The 19,859-nt window shown below is 40.5% G+C and overlaps 1 protein-coding gene across 1 annotated transcript in view; it reads left to right on the forward strand.

Moving 5' to 3' along the window:
• Nucleotides 1-19,859, forward strand: part of TIAM2 (TIAM Rac1 associated GEF 2) — a gene marked incomplete at its 3' end in the record, with an annotated part of 80,640 nt that overhangs the window by 28,958 nt on the left and 31,823 nt on the right. Inside the window, exons 9-14 of the mRNA XM_081854407.1 lie at nucleotides 761-928; nucleotides 5,205-5,309; nucleotides 6,247-6,325; nucleotides 7,872-7,964; nucleotides 8,243-8,503; nucleotides 17,993-18,096. Of these exons, the coding sequence (XP_081710533.1) occupies nucleotides 761-928; nucleotides 5,205-5,309; nucleotides 6,247-6,325; nucleotides 7,872-7,964; nucleotides 8,243-8,503; nucleotides 17,993-18,096 (810 nt within the window). The remainder of the gene's footprint in view (nucleotides 1-760; nucleotides 929-5,204; nucleotides 5,310-6,246; nucleotides 6,326-7,871; nucleotides 7,965-8,242; nucleotides 8,504-17,992; nucleotides 18,097-19,859) is intronic.

Genomic DNA, 19,859 nt, shown 5'->3' on the forward strand with positions numbered 1-19,859 from the left:
TCATCCCTTCTTAGCTTTGAGAAAGGACAAAGAGGGTTGGTCCTTCTTCTAAATGGGGCATTCTGGGTGAGTTGACCAGGAAAGCGCTTCTGCTGCCACTGTGATGAGAAATTCTAAGTAAGTACATCAAGTACAACCACTGGAAAGTGATTGTACAAAGAAGAAGAAGATTTAAACACTATTTCAGTGCAGCAGTGTTGCAGGAGCTGTCCTGGTCACTTCTCACAGAATTCTTCACTCTGAGAAAAGAACACCTTGGTCCTTTCTCAGAGTGAGGCAGGGAGGTGATGTGAGTGGTGGTATAGAGCCTAGCAGCACTGGGTGGGAGTCTGCCTGATGGTTTTGGCCACAGCAGGACGAGTACTGGCAACCCCAGCTGGCCATCCAATAATGAGGTAAATGGGTGGGGGTCCTGGGAGGGGTGCCAGTTTACCACCATCTTGGACAATTGCCTCGTGATTGGGCCAGTCCTCCTTAAATAGAACTATGTATCATGGTACTGCGAGTTGTGATTCAGTGAACTTCTTAGGTTGTATTCATGCAATACCCATCCTATTCTCCAAATTCTTGTGTGCTTTCCTGTAATCCTCTTGTCAGCTGATTGTCTCTTGTGAGTGCAGCATGTAGGAGGCAGAGGTATGGTGTTGGGAAATTAGAACAAAAGCCACATTATTATTTCATTCTAGCAATCTTCTATCACTCAGATTATACAGATTATAAAGTGATACCTCTTTATTAAATTGTTATATATTTCTTCCAGCAGAAAGTAGATGAATTTCTAAATGTGTACTGCCCAGCTCCAGAAAGTTGTTCAAAAGAAAATACCTGGGACATCCAGTCACCTGTTCACTTTCCTGACGGCCAAGGAGTAATGCTAACTCTCAAGCCAGAACACAGAATAGATGATGTTTTGACTCTGGCATGCAAGGTACATTATTCTTCATCTTAATTTGTCTAGCTAATCCCACTGTTTAGAACTTTAAAGCCCAGGTGTTGCATCCTTGCAAATATGTATATACAGTTTTAAAGGATTCTGTGTAAGATGATGCGGAATACAATGCAGTTCAGTCTCCAGTAAATTTTAACCTCCAGTAGATTTTAACCTACTATATTTTTCTGTCTCTAAAATTATGAATTGGCTTTGCCCCCAGTATAGCTGAAAGATATGTAACAGTGAAGCACAGTATGAAAAAATTGAATCCTAGGATCTCAGAATGTACTATAAAAACAAATTGATTTAGAAAGCCAAACCATAATGTATTTTTTCTCCAAAACCACTGAAACAGCATTTTAGATCATAAGAAAAATTGCGTTATACAGGAAGCAATAACATCAATGGATCTATTCTTAGTAAAATATGGGTAATGCACTCATAAATGCTAATGACTTGAATGCAAACATACCCATGTGCACAGAATCACAGTCAGTGGCAAAAAGTAACCACCTTAATATATATATATTTGACACAAAATCCAGTCATTGAATGCCTGAAAAACCCAAATTAAGCCCAATTAAATTTATTTGTTTTTAATAATACTGGAGTGTGTTCAGCTTTTTATTGTGCCTCTTCTGGATAAGCAAAGCAAAGTGGCAAGTGTGGGTGATGGGGGAGAGTTTGGACTAGGGGTTGCCCTCTGAATCACCCTTGATGGTTATTGATAGACTTCACCAGTAAAATTAGTCTGGGCCTCTCAGTTTAAGGTTAGCCTTAAAGTGGCTTCACTTTAGGTGCCATAAATAGGACATGTCAGTCTCGCAAGCACACCCTTAACTGCCCATGGTCATATGGCAGAAGGGGAGAGGGGAGAATCAGGCTTTTCCTGGCATTACTACTAGATGTTAATATGCTTGGCTTTAATTATACCAAGTCACTACAAATATATATATTTAAATTGTTCTTATTACCCACTTTAGCTTCTAGTTTTATCTTTGTGTTTCCTATTCTATGAACGAGTAAGGGAAAAGGCAATGTATTATAGGGAATGCCACTAGGTGGCGGGAGAGACCTGAAGCCTGGGGGAAAGGGAAAATTGAGAAAATACTGCTATTTGAACAAGGAAAACCTTGAAGAAGAACTATAATAACCTCTCATAAAAACAAACTACTTTGTGGTAAAATATCTGTGTGTAGATACTGGGGATTTATTTTTTTGTAGCTTCTCTTTTTGTATATATCACTTCATTGATCTGAAGTTATTTTGATTTCTTTTTCAATTAAAACTTTGTTTCTGTTTTATCTTTCTTTCTGTTCTGAATACTTTTAATGTTTTTCATAAGCAGTCTCTTAATGCTGACTCCTTTCTGCTACATCTTTCCTGGTTCTTTTTTCTTACATTTCCATACTTCTCTGGTGAGTGCTGGGAATCTTCATTCTTTAGTGCAAAGTGGTGTTTGAATGTTTGTGTATGTTTTGCATTTGTGTCTGGCACAAGGGCGGTAGATAAGGACAAAAAGAGGGGCATACGTTGCTTGACTCCCACTGTATTTAAGTAATCTGACTGTGTCTGTGTAGTAGGTACAGTTAAGGATCTTCCCCATTACCTGCTGATGTCATTTTTATACTTGGATAAGAATGACGATTTCTAGATTCCTATTTAGATCTAACAAAAGATTATTGCATATCAGGTTAATATGTTTCTAAATGAACATACAAATACCAGAGCAAGGTAAGGTAATAAATAGAAAATATATTAATGCAGGAGCATTAAAAAGAGCCACATACCCAATTGCTTTACAGTACTTTTTTAAAAAAACTACTGCTTTATAATATAATCTATCCTTTTACAAATATGTATACATAGTCACAGAAACAATATTTGAACTCATCATAGACCAGGTTCAAGGGAAATAATCAGGATCCAGGGAACTGAGCTACAATAGCATAAAAAGAGCCTTGCTAGATTTGGCTAATGTCCCAAATAGTCCAGCATCCTGTTGCCACAGTGACCAGTCAGATGCCTATGAGTAACCTCTGGTCGCCTTATGCCTGTTTGCTGCCTCCTTCTCCTTTCTGTTCTCCCTTCACCTCACAATTTGGTGAACGCTCAAACATCTGAATCAGGAAACAGTGGTTTGAAGGCCTCTTTGAAAAATAGAATATGTAAGCCAAGTACTGATCCTGAACAGCAGGGAGCGCTTAAACTACAGATGAAGATTAGGATACTTTGCCAAAGTTAGCCATACAATGGAAAGGGGAAGAAGAGAGGGTGTGAGCAAATGGATCCATCTCAATATGATAAACTGTAGCAGTCAAGTTCACAAGGTGTGAACTGGGACCTGGTCAACTTCAGCAGCTTAATTGCATCAGAACATTTGCAATGTACTATGTACATTTGACAGTTCTGTTTAGCAGGTGTAAGGTGCTGAAGAAGACAAACTCATGTGAAAGCAGCAATAACACAAACATGTCTTTTAAAGAATGGATGATACCATGAAGCAGTTAGTTTTATATACAAATTTGGATATGTTGCTATTTTTCTTACATTCCGCTTCATGTCTTCATATACTTTATGGATTATTATAGTGGTGGATGATTGATACAGTTTAGTGTATTAGGCTACTGTTCATTTACTTGCTTGCTTAAACAAATAAACAAACCAGGAAGAGTGCTTTATTTGTAGCATCAAAGATTCACTGAGATTTTGTAAATAAAAACTTGGTCATTTACAGCCGTACTAGTGCTGGTTATCAACATCTCCTGAAATGTTTTATTTGGATAACAACCACTTACTGGTACTTTTTTCTTTGAAAAAACTTCTGCTGGTTACTCAAAGTTGAAACTAAATTGCTACAAATTGTGCAGGATTGCAACCATTTCCAAGTACAGTGGTACCTTGGTCTACAAACTTAATCCGTTCCGGAAGTCTGTTCTTAAACCAAAGCATTCTTAAACCAAGATGTGCTTTCCCATAGCAGTGGGGGACTCAATTTACAAATGGAACAAACTCAACAGGAAGCGAAACATGTTCTTATTCCAAGGCAAAGTTCACAAACCAAAACACCTACTTCCGGGTTTGCAGTGTTCTTAATCCAAGTTGTTCATAAACTAAGCTGTTCTTAAACCAAGGTACCACTGTATTTGTTCATCCAGATTTCATGGAATAGATTCTTTGTGCTGGCAATCTTTTTTTAATTAATGTGACAAATCCAAGAAATACACATTTAAATCAGATAAATCAAAATGTGACAGGCTTTGTAAAAATCACATTCTGCCTAAAATCTTGCTGAATTACCTTGTTCAACTGAATAATGTGTAGCTAGAAGATGCAATCTCATGAGCTGAGTTCCACTCAACAGAAAGATCCCATGAGCTAAGTTGTGTTTGCAGAAAGGGCTTCTTCGGCATTCTTTAATAGAAGGGGAAGGCAGTATTCGCCAGTCCTTTCTGAAGCCTCCTGCACCCTCCCATCTGCTCTGCTGGGTTGAGGGGACCCTTCCTGGGAGGTGGCATGGAGGGTTGCAGCCTCCATTGGATCAAATCCTTCTTTGCGTGTAAGGACTCCTTTTGAGCATGGAGGATCCTGATAGGTACCAACCCTCTCTCTTAATGGGTGCACAGACTGTTTTGTTTGTGCTGTTAATTTGTTGATGCTTGAAATGAAATCAGTGCAACCTCAGCTTTATCCAGAGAGCTTAAGGAACAGTACCTCAAGGGTTTCACTCTGTAAGGACAATCTCTTGAGGGAAGTCCTCCCTCTTCCGTTATTTAGCTTCCTGGAGGTAACACATGTTGTGGAAAAAATAGGTGGTGTTTCACGATCTCAGAGGAAATTGGCAGTAAAGAGTTCAATAAAAGCCATCTGATGCAGAACATCCTTCTCTTAACAGCCTGTGTGCACATATGCATTTTATACATCAGATGTGTATGTTTCACTGAGCAGAACTAAGCCATCTGGAAGACCTGTAGAAACTTAACAGATGTCAGTTTAAACTGAGGAAGAGAACAAGGTTCAAAGTTTATTTACCCACCTTACCAGACAGTTAATTTTATGTGCAGGAATAAACATTACAAACCTTTTGATTTTTAAAAGCAACAAAACTGCTGCTGTGAAATCTGTACAACTTAAGTTTATTTATGGTGGTTATTTAGGAAGTGGCTTATTGAAGATTGCTGTTGCATCATTTGGTATCTGTGTGCATCTGCTGTGACACCTAGACTTTTACAAATGATTTCTGAATTCTAGATATATTCTTTTCATCCATTAGATTAAGCAGTTGGAACCAAGACACTATGGCTTACAACTTAAAAGGCTTTCTGATGAAAATATTGAGCACTATGTTCCTGAAGTGTACGAATACATACAAGATCAGGCAAGTGACACAATGAAAGATGTGCAATTCATTATTCAGACCTTTTACTTGCTGGACTGCACCCTTGTATTATTGATTGATTGATTGATTGATTGATTGATTAAATTAATATACCATCCTTCATCCAAAGGTCACAGGGTGGTTCACAACATACAAATGATAAAGGTAGACAAATATTGCAAGATGGAGGAGAGCTGGACTCATTCAACACTTGCTCTTCATCAGTCACATTGTTGCAGAGGGTTGGACTAGATGACCCTTGTTGTCCCTTCCAGCTCTACAATTCTATGATTCTTTGAAATAGGTTACAAAGCACTCTATGTGCTGAAGGAGGAACATTTGTGTTTATTCAGATGGGACTACTTAATAAATATGGATAGAAGGTTGCAGTTTCTTCCTTGGTTCACTCTGAAAGAAACATTTGAGGCACGCCAGCCTAAATGCATTGTGAATTGGGTGGACATAAATTTGAAATGCCTAGCTCTAGCTTAGGGCTGAATTATACTTGATGCTAAATATGTAATTAAAAATAATGGGGGAGGGAAGGAAAAAATATAGGTGCAGGGGGAACATCTTGACGCTGACTGTCCCAATCCCTTTTTGATGTGTGAACAGGAAAGACACATGATCAGAGTCAGCATGTCTAGTTTGATCTAAATGATAAATAGTTGGCACAAGTTAACTTTCACAACTCTTTGCATCCCCCACCTCTAAGGTGGTGTACAATGAGCACAAACGAGTGTGGCACCTGAGGGTCCTGCATGTTTAAAATATAGTAAATCAAATAACTGGCATCTCTCTACCTAGAAACTGTGACCCAGAGCAGCTGAAACAAAATTAGTCCAATGGTGATTAGGTTGGGAGTTCCTTCTAAGTACATCTTTGGGATGTATTTCTCTGCAGTTAAAAAGTTAAGATTATATTTTCTCTCCTACAGATGTATGATGAAATAGAAATCTTTCCTTTATGTATCTATCATGTGCATCTGACCAAGAATGAGGGTATAACTGATTTTGGTGAGTACAGTTTCCAAAATATAAATTTAAGAGATGCCAGTACATCATAAACTATTCTACTAAGTATAGTAACCTTGTCATAGATGTTAAACTGAAGAGATTCAATAACAGAGATTTATACCTGCCAATGCATGCACATACATTCTTTGGAGAAAGGGTGTGTGTGGATGAGTCATGCCAGAGGCCTGTAGCCTTTAGCTGCTTCAAGAAGCCCATCACAGCTGGTGTCCTAACCTTGAACAGAAATCAGATGTGGGAGGACATTCCGGAATTACACCAACGCCATTTACCCCTTTTTTCCAAGTTAAGATTGACTTCTTTTTTGATCCTCTGGTGGTGTTGGAAAAATAGGCAGATCTTGATGAGTTGGTTCATACTAACGTCCTGCTGTGTGGAAACAGCTGCCATGTGAAAAGATTTGAAGTTGCTTCCAACATGGCATTCCTAATGTGTGCACTGTCTTAGTTGCTAGTCTTTTGTTTAGTTGACCTTGATTGTACTAGAAGGAAATTGTGGCTCCAGGGTGTCCGGAGCCATTCTGTAGCTGCAGAACTTCCGTTTTAGGAGGACAACTGCAAAAATGAAACAAAATGTGAGACTTTTGAGTGCCAGTATATGTGTGTGGGGCAGGGGAACTAAGATGAACTGAGGTAGAAGTCATTTGGTAGGGAGTATGGGACTTCTGAAGACACCAGCCCTTCTTGCTACACAGTACAGTATTAAAAAAAATTAAAATTCTGCATTTTATTAATAATTCTATCCAATAAACACAATTTTGCTTTCATGTCTCATGTTATGCCAAATAGTAATAAGATGTAGCATCAGTGTGGTGTAGTTATTAGAGTGTTGGCCACAGGACCTGAGATGCTAGGTATCCATTCCCCACTCAGCCATGAAGCTCTCTGGGTGACCTTGGAGTCAGTCATAGTCTCTTAGCCTAACCGAGGCATAGGCAAACTTGGCCCGCCAGATTTTTGGGACTACAATTCCCATCATTCCTGACCACTGGTCCTATTAGCTAGGGATGATTGGAGTTGTATCCAAAACATCTGGAGGGCCGAGTTTGCCTATGCCTATGCCTATGCCTATGCCTATGCCTATGCCTATGCCTATGCCTATGCCTATGCCTATGCCTATGCCTGGCCTAACCTAACTCACAGGATTGTTGAGAGGATAAAATGGAAAGGGGGGAATGAACCATGCTTGCCACCTTGAGCTCCTTGAACGAAAAGTAGGATACAAATGTAATAATAAAGGAATGAATAAACAAACACGTATTTATTCATTTAATACAATTTATATGCCACTTAACATTTAAAAAAAAACCTATTAAGTGGTTTACAAAAAAAAAAAAACCTACAATGATAAAATCACAGCTAAAAGTCTCAAAGAAGGACAGACTCAAAATACAGCAATTATACCTTTGTCGTAATATAAAAGAGGATTAGTTTCAATTATGAGAGTATTTCAACTCACTATCTGATAATATGATTTATAGAATTGTTTTAAGACTAATTTAAAACAGCACTACTTTTTTTAACTCCAGGATTTGCAGTCACTGCACAAGTGGATGAACACCAGCATCTTACCCATATCTTCATAAGTGATGTTCTTCCTGATGGGATGGCTTACAGAGAAGGTTTGTGCAGCCTTGTCACTTATGTGTGTAGGCTTTTCTAATGAGGTATATATGGGATTGAGTGGCCTTTTGCACAAAAAAGCAAATATCAACCTTGAGAAAATAATGGTTAGACATGTTCATTTCATCAAAGTGTGTATCATGGCCTAATATATAATAATATGAAGACCAGGGTACTGGTTTGAACAATTAAGGTGCTATGCGGTTAGCTGAATATTTCTGACTGCTCCAATATGCTTACTCAATCTTCTTTTACTTTCTCTTCCTCATGCTCCCAGGGTTACGTGTGGGCAATGAAATTTTGACTATAAATGGAGAATCGGTGTGTGATCTTAACCTCAGACAGATGGAGTTATTGTTCTCTGAGAAAAGTGTGAAGCTGACTTTGACTACAAATCTTGGCCGCAATAAAAGTGCATTATGCACTTCGTGGTCAGATGGTGACATTTCTAGGGAAGCAAGACACTCTCTACCCCCTCCTAACCAGTCACAACTCCTGGAGGAATTTCTGGATAACTTCAAAAAGAATACAGCAAATGGTGAGATAGTGCTCATGATGGATGCTTCCTTCCTTCCTTTCTTTTTCATTTTGTCATAGCTGATTGCTTCTAGATAATATCAGAATGGTGTCTTCTTTTTAAAGTTCTCTATGTACCTAAAGGCCAAATGCAATTATTTTAATTTCATCTAAATGACGTTAGCCTTTAAAAAAGAAGAAAAAGAAAAAGACAGACAGAAAGAAAGAAACAAGGCATCGAAAAAGGAATGAGTGGTTTATATGATCAGCTGATCTGAGAGGACATGTTTTTCAGAGTCTAATCTGCTGCTATTAGAACAGACTTGGATGCTTCCCATGTCTGGGAGATAGGCAAGTTACATGTTCTAGATGGGGTTGCACTCTCTCTGAAGAAGCTAGTGTGTAGCTTGGGGATACCCCTGGATGCATCTTTCTTTCTGGAGGGCCAAGAGTCCTCTGTGGCAAGGAGTGATATCAGTCTGGTTGGGCTTCATAGCAGCAATTTTTCTGCCAGGGGAAGAAGCTGCCCTGGAAGCCTCGGGGGGAAGGCAGACCATACATTTCAAGAATAAGAGAGAAGTATAGGGCTTCTTCTTAAATATCTAAGCATAGCTGGGATATTTTTTTAACGTGTCTTTAAAACACATTTGGAGGGCTAGTCTGGAGGGCTAGAAAGCCACTTAAAAGAAGCAGCAAAAGAAGCAGAAGTGGTAAAGGGGAGATGGTGGTAGCTGTTTGTTTCCGTACAGTTTTTAGGAGAAACATTAACAAATTATTGCAAATAAGCTGTGTTCAGCATAAGGGACTTTGATTTGGTGAGATCAGCAGAATTTCTTTCCTGGACACTAAATCATTATGGAAGGGTTGTAGCTCAGGAAGGGGTGTAGCTCAGGGACAGGGCATCTGTTTTGGATGCAGAAGGTCTCGGGTTCAGTTCCTGGTATCTCCAGATAGGGTTGGGAGAGACCGCTGCCCCAAACCCTGAAGGAGCTGTTGAAGGTCAGTGTGCTAAGCTATATGGGCCAGTTGTCTGGCTCTGCGTAAGGCAGCTTCCTTATGGGAGAAACTATGGGAGTATGTTCAGTATTCAAGGATGCAGATGACCATTGCCCAACATTTTCTTTTTATAAAAAGCCACCCCAGGGGACTAGGAAATTGACCATAGAAATGGTATCTAAGAGACTGCTTAATCATTTCATATCCTGCCATATTTTAATTTTTACCCCAAAATGTCTCCCCAAGTTGCTTTTTCATTCATTGAGGAAATGATCCATATACATACTTTTTTTCTCCATGGGTAAAAAGGCATATTGAGATGGTGATTTTTGAGCAGTAAAAATAGGCCACCGTTCCTTTGATCAAACTCACTGAATCCATGGCTGCATTTTATGTTCTTCTGAAGAAGAAAAAAAAGTGAGCTAACTTTTATTTGCTATGCAGTGTCTACACTGACCAGAGATGTGGTTTATTTTCTGCATCAGCAACTTGCCTACAGTAGAGGTTGCTATTAAACTTTGGCTGAAAGTATAACTGAAGTGTGTTGTTCTTGGGTAAGTGATTAATGTGGTTGATTCAATGTATCAAGGGCTTTTGATCTGATTTTTTCATACCTCTAAAAATTGAAAGGTCACTAAGGAGAATTTTCTAGGGTTGATTTAATTATAAAATAGCAGCTTTATTAGGTCATACTTAAAGTAAAAAATGATGGCAAGAATTGTGGCACAGTAAGAAGCATCTTCCTCATGGGTCGTAGTCCAATTTTAAATACTATTAAATTGACTGTTGGCATATAAAAGCTCATGTCATAAAACAAAAATTATGGTCTAATTAATTACTCTTCATTTTATTAGGGCTATCACTCAGATTGTTAGCTTGATATCATAAGCCAGCATTACCTAGTTCATTCGCCATAGTAAGTGTATGTGCCCATTTACCGGATTCATTGTTCCATAGGGACATGTTTGCAACTTGTGTTAATCTCCATATATTATAATAGGAAATTGTTAGAAATGTATGTTGCTCCCAGACACCAAAGGATAAAAGGTATTTTGGCTTTGACTGTCTGATTCAGACAGCAACCAAGGCAGACGTGTTTACAATGAGTTGGGGGCAGGGATAATTATTCTAAATTAATCTCTGTGAGAGAGTCTGTCACATTTATCAGATTATAGTGTGTCGGCATTTAGTTTATGCATTTTCAAATGGCTTGTTATAGAAACCAGTACAGGCAGCACAGCTTTGACTGAATGCATCCGTTTAATGAGTTTATCCTTTTCTGCCCATGTTCTTTCACATTTTATGCCCTGACTTCATTTGCAGTGGCCTACCATCTTAATTGGGACATGGGTGGCACTGTGGTCTAAACCACAGAGCCTAGAGCTTGCCGATTGGAAGGTCGGCAGTTCAAATCCCCGCAATGGGGTGAGCTCCCATTGTTCGGTCCCAGCTCCTGCCCACCTAGCAGTTCAAAAGCATGTCAAGTGCAAGTAGATACTTCCGGCAGGAAGGTAAACAGCGTTTCCGTGCGCTGCTTAGTCATGCTGGCCACATGACCCGGAAGCTGTCTGCGGACAAACGCTGGCTCCCTCAGCTTATAGAGTGAGATGAGTGCGCAACCCCAGAGTTGTTCACGACTGGACCTAACAGTCAGGGGTACCTTTACCTTTACCATCTTAGTTGTGTCTGCATGAGGTTGTGTAAAATCACTAGTTTTATATATGATTTATATAGATCTGGGTCTTCCACTTCCAGCTCTGGTTTAAGTACAGCGGCCGTGGCGAACCTCTGGCCTCCAGATGTTGCTTGACTACAACTCCCATCATCCCTACCTACCATGCTGGCTGGTGCAAATGGAGTTGGAGTCCAGCCACATCTGGAGGGCCACAGGTTTCTCCAACTCTGACATACAGAATGGCTGCAATGATTCCCTTAGGTCAAAAGGCCCACCTAGTCTAGCATTTTGTTTCCAATAATAGCCAGTCGGGTACTTCCAAGAAGTTCAAAAGCATAGCATGGAAGCACCAGCCCTTCTCCTGATAATTCATTTGTTGTTGTTTTTAATTAGAGCAATATCCGAGAAATTAACCGACCCACCTTAGTCATGTTCATTGCTCTGAGTGTGTCTGCTCTGAGTAAAGCTAAGTTTAACACTGTGCAATGTAAATTTCAGCTAAATGTGTTATGCAATAAGGGGATATCAGTTCTTTACACAGTGCAGCACTCTAAAGCTCTCTTCATGACACCTGTTTCCTGTTCTGCTTTTAGGAAGGAGTTCACTAGATTAACTGGAAATGTTAACAAGAGCAGTTTTTAACAAAATGAATGGTCAAAACCTTATATGTGTGGGGAACCTGGACTAGTCATTTCTATCGGTAGTAGTAGAGGATTTTATCAAGGCACCAGGTGTGCTAAGATGGTCATCTGTATCTAGTTAGGGTTTTCTTTTTTCTTTTTCCCGGAATCTTGTGGTGATTTGTAATGAGAGAACTAAGACAACAATGACTGGGTGGGGGTGAGGAGAGAGAAAATGAGGTGGCTCTTTGGATAAGCTGAAAGCTAGCATTTCTTCTAATGGTTGCAAACTATGTATGAAGCTTAAGCATTTTAGATTCACAGTTACCCATGTCTTTGCTACCATCTGTCAGGTTGTGAATTTCATTTTCTTTATGAATCATTCTTTGCTTACATAAGAAGGCTATTAAAGTAAACCCCCACATGGCCACTTGACAATAAAAGGTATGGAGGGTTTTTTTTGAACTTTAATTTTCCACAGCTTTGGGTAAAAGTCTAACTTTTACTACAAACTTAAGCATTTTGTCTTGATGTCATATATATACAGTGGTACCTTGGGTTAAGAACTTAATTTGTTCTGGAGGTCTGTTCTTAACCTGAAACTGTTCTTAACCTGAAGCACCACTTCAGCTAATGGGGCCTCCTGCTGCCGCTGCACCGCCGCTGCACAATTTCTGTTCTCAACCTGAAGGAAAGTTCTTAACCTGAGGTAATATTTCTGGGTTAGTGATGCTGTAACCTGAAGCGTTTGTAACCTGAAGTGTATGTAACCCGAGGTACCACTATGTGTGTGTGTGTGTGTGTGTGTGTGTGGCCGGGGGAGAGGCTGACTGGGATTGCAAATCAAATCTTATTCATCTCTTCCTAATTATGCACAAAGATGTACTGAGCAGTCACTACAATTCTCATCCCTGAAGTCATGACACTCATGGACGAATCATGGAGGGGATGGTCAGATCCTGAGGAGGAATGGGAACAGCTTGGGCAACTGAAGGATCCTGGGGAGGGCTCTAGCAGGATAGGGGAGGTGGATCAGGATGCCAATAAGTTCCTGAGCCAGGATGGATGGGGGGGGGGGAATCTGGATTCAGAGGAGAAGACTGAGCAGGTTGTCAGAGGAGTGTCCCCCCTCTGGCACCTCCTCCTGTCTGTGAGGAGCCTGCTATTCTGGGGAAGTGACTGAGAGTAAGTTTGATGCTCAGCCAGCTCTGGCTCCACCCAAATCAACACAGAGATGCCAGCACCAGTGTGAACAAACTTCACAGAGGCAACCCACTTGAAGGAGTGCCCATTTACTTGTGACTCCGGCCACTTGCCATGCAAATAGCTGTGTCCACCCTGCTCTTCAATAGGAAGGTGCAGGGATCAACATCTTAAATTTTGAGGCCTAGTTTCCAACAATGAGGTGACAAATATGTGATAGGCACCTTTATATTTTTAGAGTGTGTACCCGTAACCTTTAATTTTTTGACAGAAATTTACAAAATTTGCAGGCCATTGTAGTTTCCTAAGAAAGGGGGGTGTCTTTAAAACTTGGGGGTTAATAAGGGATTAATGTTCCCCACCCCGTTTTTTGAGAATTTGTATGAGGAGGCATATATCACAGAGGTGTCTCTAGGTAAGGAACCTGCAAAATTCCAAGAGGATAGACTCAGGAATTGGAGAGCTATGATTCTGTTTTCATTTACCCATTGAGATTACTTGGGCAAACACTATCATTGAGATTTCTCCCACATTAATCAGCTAAGTGATTAATCAGCTGATTGGTCACAAGTATTTGTTTCAACTTGATTCTGAAGCATACAGTGTTTACTGTTAAATACTCCTAATAGCTAATTTTAATAAAAAGTGCTGAGCAAGTAATGAATGTAATAAGCTGATAATTAACAATGCATAGTGTTTTCAACAAATGATTTGTGAAAGCTGGAAATGTGCTTATTCTGTTCTGTTGAAAACAGAATAGTATTATTTTTATCTTCTGGGCTGACCATTAACCTTGGGATTGTTGTTTGCAAAGGGAGAATTGTTTGTAGTTCATTCAACAGCTGTTTTCATTCTTCAGGATGCAATATAGTATTTCATTTGCCGCTCCCTTCAGCATTTTTCCAGTCATTACTAAATACCAGGACCACCAAGGTTTTGTACCTTCTTGAGGTTTGGCTCCATTCCTAAACTGCTTAAATAGAAGCCTTTCGGCAGCTTGCCTGATCAAAACATCTAGAAGAATATGAGAAACTTCTGATGTAAATAAATCTGACCCCATTCATGAAAACACCAGTACATGTGATTATATTTTTCTCCCTAAGCCTTTCCTCTTTCCTTCAAAATGTGAAGTATCTTGAGAGAGTATTTTGAGATTTTCCCAGTATTTTAATTTGGGAGTGAAAGCAGGTACTGCAAGCATCCTTTTGTCAGCTGTTGCTTTATATCATTTTTACTATAGCTTTTGTTACACCGTGTTGTTGTTTTGGTGGCTTTTTTATGGCAAGACCTCTCCCTACAAGAGTAAGTTCATGTTCTGTACATTCTGGAAAGACTGATAAAGATAATTAGGTACAAGAACATTCAAGCTGTATTTCCCTTGAGAACATATTTAAACCTCTTTTGTTGTCCACCGGCATTACACTTTCCATTATTAAGTTGGGAATAGAGTAGTTGCTTTAGAAGACGATAATTAGGCAACAACATGACCAGTCCAATGAAGTTGATGTTGAAGAATCATTGCTTCGCTATATTAAATACTGTGTAGAACTGCTGTTTGTATTCAGTTTCAAACTGATTGTGGAAGAGCAGTGACTCAGCATAACTAAATATCTTATTTTGCTATGGACCATTCACATTTCTACTCCTTCTCATATTAACAGCTTTTCCCCACAAGGTATTCCATCCTTGCTGAACAAATATATTGCCTGAGTTAAACACATATCCCATTAGACAGTCTGTGCTCTGAAACTCTCACAGGCATGACCTAGAAAACTGAACAAATTGCCTATACAGCTTTTCTACTTTGTGAGAGGTTGGGTACATCTAATTTTCGCTGTGCCATCTGCTTTTATTTTTAGTTCTCCATCCCCTCCCCTCTATTACTGTCAGAAGACTAGAAGGTAAAGCACACCTCCTTTTTCTGGCTTGGAAGAGTCTTTCCCACCTACCCATGCTCTTGACATTTGATAACACTTGATTTTTCCCTCCTGATGAGCAATAAGTCACTTGTTCAGAATAGAGCTATGAATGGTAGGAAGCATTCCTAGCACCAAGATATTTAAGAGCAAGTTCTCTATTCCTCCTTACTCCTCACTGTAATTTCCCCTTATTTGCAGAGAGAAGGATGAGATGGCAAGAGAAGTGCTGATTAGAATGTAATTAAGGCTTCATTAATCAAGTGGGCTAAGAGGCAACATGTGAAGGCTGCATCTGCTCTCTTTTCTTACATGGTAGAAAGACTTCATGAAAGAGAGGGTTTTGGGGTTTTTTGAAGCCCCCCCCCATCGTTTTCCTAGCCTTCAGTATGTTAGCACCAAAAACCTCTGCAGCACATGTATGGTCTTTGCATCTGATAATTTTGATTATGCCCCATTGTCAGCTTTTATTCTGTGGCCTCTACCGCTCTGAAAGTGCAAATACCTGCATTCCCTTATGGTTGACAAATATTTGGTTCCTTCTGTGACTATCGCATCTGTGCACAGTCTGTTTGCCTTTAATTGAATAACCAACTGTAAGGGAATGATTTGGGAAACCGTGGTGTACTCTTTGAAATCTGGTGGCTACATGATCATTTCTTTTGAATGACGGTGAGTCATAGATCTGCCTGCCTGTATAACACAACGTTATGTAAGTCATGTAATTAAGGAGCCACTGGTCACACAAGACTGAATACAGTCAAGCACTCACTGAAGTTGCCTGCCATTGTGGGCGCTCCATGGCTTCTGAGTGCCTCTGGGCAAAATACTTGGAGTGGTATTCAATTTGCCATTTGTTCTGATTGAGCGCTAAAAAGCAGTTTTCCGTGGGGCAAAGCAATGGGACAAGAAGAAGTATGGATAAGCTCGTAAGTTTTGCTCAAAGGAAACCCACTGATATTAGCTTGGTCATGTTCATTTATCTCAATGGGTATACTCTAAATAAAACTGAGTTGGATTCCACCCTTGGTTTTGTTGCAGTAAATTCATACTACCGTATTGGCCTGAATATAAGCCACACTCTCCCCCCGCCCCCCATTCCAACTTTTCACGAAGTGCGGTTTCAATTCACAACCTTACAAAAATTGGCTTTTACCATATCGCTGTAGCATTTTCTTCTATGTTTGCCATTTTGGGGTGTGAGTGCCTGCAGAATTTTAAAGGTGCGGCTTATATTCGGGCCAATACAGTACTTGCCGCAATTTCAGAAATGCTGTCTGCTGGCATACCACTACCACCACTGGCTGAAACCCACAGTTTTCCTTTGATTTTTGGCATAATTATAAGGCTACAGCTAATAACTGTACTAGTTAGGCCTTTGAACTATGAATTTGCTTTTAACCTATTCAATAGTATAGATTTTGTCACTAATGTTTTTACTGTTGTCGCAGTTTTTATATGCTGTGCACCCTCATATTGTCTTTTTATGGAAGTGTGGTTTAGAAGTAGCTATAATAAAGAAATAATAATAGCATTTTAAAATTGGATTTAGAGGGCAGATTATCCTTACCCTTTTGGATCTATATGTACAAATGCACCCTACTAAAATATGGATAGATTAACCTCTTTTTTTCAATTTCTGGAGATCAGGTAAGGATCCCACTGACACTGTCAGAACCATTCTTAATAAGTAGAGCTCCTAGGAATGTTGGATATATAGCTGCAGCTTTACCATTTCCTTGCTTTCCAATTTTCTTGAGGGTCTCCTTGTATTGACGTCCCCTTACTTGACTCCCTGAGTATTAGTGGGACAGTTTCTTTGGATTTGGCTTGCTCTAGACCAGTAAGGCTGCCACTGGTGGTAGCAGCAGCAGCAGCAGCTGGCTTAGCATTTGGCTTCTTGTGGCTTGGCCAGCCACTTCCCAGCCATGCTGTGATTGGGAAAGCAGCGCCAATGGCAGATGGCTGGTGGGGCACTATGCCAGCCCATCCCTGTTGAAAGATGAGTCAGCTGCCTGCCTAGTGCAACTGATTTTAACATGATGAATGGCATCAACTCAGTTCCCAAAACCCCCAAATGCTGTACCTTGGAATATGGCGGAGGGAACTATTGATTGGGGGGGGGGATGCATAATAACCAGAAACAAATAATGCATTATTTTAAACTTTTGTGTTGTATGCTCCAGAGTGCGATTTTTGTTGAGTGAAATTAGTAACAGGTTCCAGTTCAGGGCAGGGATAGACTTAGCACATGGGCTCTCAAAGAGAAAACATGGAACTGATTGTCAAACCCTAGTATTGGTCTCATGGCCCGAGGTGGAAATACTTGGCAGAAATAGTGAAAGAGTCGTGAAGTCAGAAAAGAATATTGAACTGGGCTCCCCATCCTTGGTTTGTCATTTTCAACTTTTAAAGATTTTAGGCTTTTCCTGATAAGAATATATGCAGTGGCAAATAAGTTGTGTACAGGACAGATGTATTTATCCCATGTTTGCAAAAGGTGTGTGCAAAAGATGTATTTATCCCATGTTTGGGTGCTCTTATTGGGAGATTTGAACCTTCCTTTTCTTTTGGTTAAAATTGCCTGCAGGGTGCCTGATGTTGGTCAAGGACAGCTCTATCATCCCTCCATTGCCAGTTTTCCAAATTGTTTCTCTAGAAAAAACTGCATTAAGAAGGAAGCCAGGGTGGTTCCCTCCCCTGCCCACTTTGCTCCACTAATGTATTTATGAACCACGTCATGTTGCAGAACGTTGTGTTCATCCAAGAGAATCACTTGATACATGGAGTCATTTTTATTGGTTGTTCCCCCTCGGCCAGCACAAACTGTGCTACACTGTAGACAGATGATGCTACATTAGGAATTTGGGGAGGAAGAGCTTAATTTTAGCCGATCAAATACGTGCATTACTTCAGAGAGGCTGTTTTAGCTGAACTGCCTTTTAAAAGAGGCGGGGGGTGGGGAGCAGTAGAAGTAGCAAAGTAGTCCTCCTCCTTCCCCTCTCCCTGGTACAGAGAGCTTTTATGAATGAAGCAAGAAATAATTTTCTACTGCTGATAATTGAACCCTCTGAATTTTTTTGCTTTTCACTTGCATGCAGATTTCAGCAATGTGCCTGATGTTACTGCAAGTCTGAAAAGAAGCAGTACGAATGGCATTCTGGACCAGGTTCCCCAGAAGGAGAAACTTGAGTTATCTTTCCAGGTAAGAGCACTTCTTAAAAACCTAGAGCACAGTAATCAGCAAACAGTATTAGGAGACTTGCTGATAGCTCTTACACATGATACAATTTAGCATAAAATTCTGTACTCAATAGCCTTACCTTAATCTGTAGTACATTTTGGAGTATGACTGCTATACCTGTAGGAAAGCAGCTATTTTTGAGGAGGCAAAATGCATTTTCATGTGTCATGATAAAGATGAATGAAGTCTGTCAATGATGGTTATGCTTGGTAATAAATTGTCAGGTACCACAGCCTACAAGCTGTGTATTGTTGTGGGCAAAGTACTGGATTTACTGCTGGGACGCCTGGTTTCAAACTTCCTGCATGTTGAATGCAAGTGATTTCATTTCATTCTTCATTTGCTTATTGCCTTTATATGTAACTATTATCAAATGTAACACAAACAGGAATCTTGCCAGAGTGAATGAGATAAGAACTGTCTATCCTCTAGATCAGGCATGGCCAAACTTGGCCCTCCAGATGTTTTAGGACTACAACTCCCACCATCCCTAGCTAACAGGACCAGTGGTCAGAGATGATGGGAATTGTAGTCCCAAAACATCTGGAGGGCCACGTTTGGCCATGCCTGCTCTTGATGTTGTCAGTATTTTTACTCCTTCAACTGCTCTTGAACTTTGGCTTCTCATTTTTAGGATTAAGAGGATCATAGTTATTTAGACCATGACTTGAATGGCTGTTCATTTTTGTATACTTCAGTCATGTGCCCAGTCAAGTGAATTGGCATGGGTTTACCCCAGGTTTGGTTTGGTTTGGGACTGGTCAGCTAGATCAGCACTGCAGTGCACAGGAGGTTTGTGAGAAGTGTGTAGGTAGGGCTAGGAAAGAAACTATTTTGGAAGTGTGGAGCATTTGAGGGGCCAAAAGGTATGTTCTGACCAGTATGTACATACACTGGTTTGTATGGGCAACTCGTTTCTCTTCTAAAGCACATTTAAAAGTAGTTTCTCAATGCGAGCCAGGTGATGCCCTATCCACACAACGAGGCAAGTAGTCTCAAGTTGGGCATCAGCAACATCTGGAGGGCTACAGGTTTCCAAGCCCCATCCTACCCAGTGAGTGAATTTAGAATTAAGTGTCACTGAAATTACAGTCAGCCCCTCAGCCACATTTGGGCCATGCTAGCTGCTAATGGAAGCTCATGGAGGAGAAGTGAGGAGCATCAGGTAGTACCTGTATCTCCTTCAAGGACTTCTGAAAGCTCAAGGCTGAACACGCACACGCACGTCTGCCTGACATCTTGTGTATTTTCTGAAGGAAGCAGTTGCATTTCTGCGTGTGCACACACACACACACACGTGTATAACTTGTTCCCCAACCCATCTGTGCTCCTTGCCTTCTTTCTTTGTCTCCTCAACTTCTTTAACCACTGGCCTCACCTGACAGCTGATCCATGGCATTTTGAAACTGCCTGGACTTCTACAGCCATACCTATACCTTACCCGCAAACTCCTGCTTGGTCCCTGATGACAGCTAGTGGTTTTCCAGTGCCTACAGATGAGGTCAGCAGTGAGCACCAAGAGCTGTGGCAACCCCACATCACCCAATGCCATCTCAGAGAAGCAGGGGTTGATGCCTCCCACATGCTGTTTGCCAAATGGCAGGTCAGCAGCCAGCAGTAAGGTCTGTCCTGGGCCCTCCTTGAGGGCAGAAGCAATAAGCAGCTGCTTGATTGTGCCCAGCCCTGCATGCCAGCCATGGTTGGCTCTACCCTTTGTCCTTCAT

The sequence above is a fragment of the Podarcis erhardii genome (assembly GCF_964252035.2).
Source record: "Podarcis erhardii genome assembly, chromosome: 3".
NCBI lineage: Eukaryota > Metazoa > Chordata > Lepidosauria > Squamata > Lacertidae > Podarcis > Podarcis erhardii.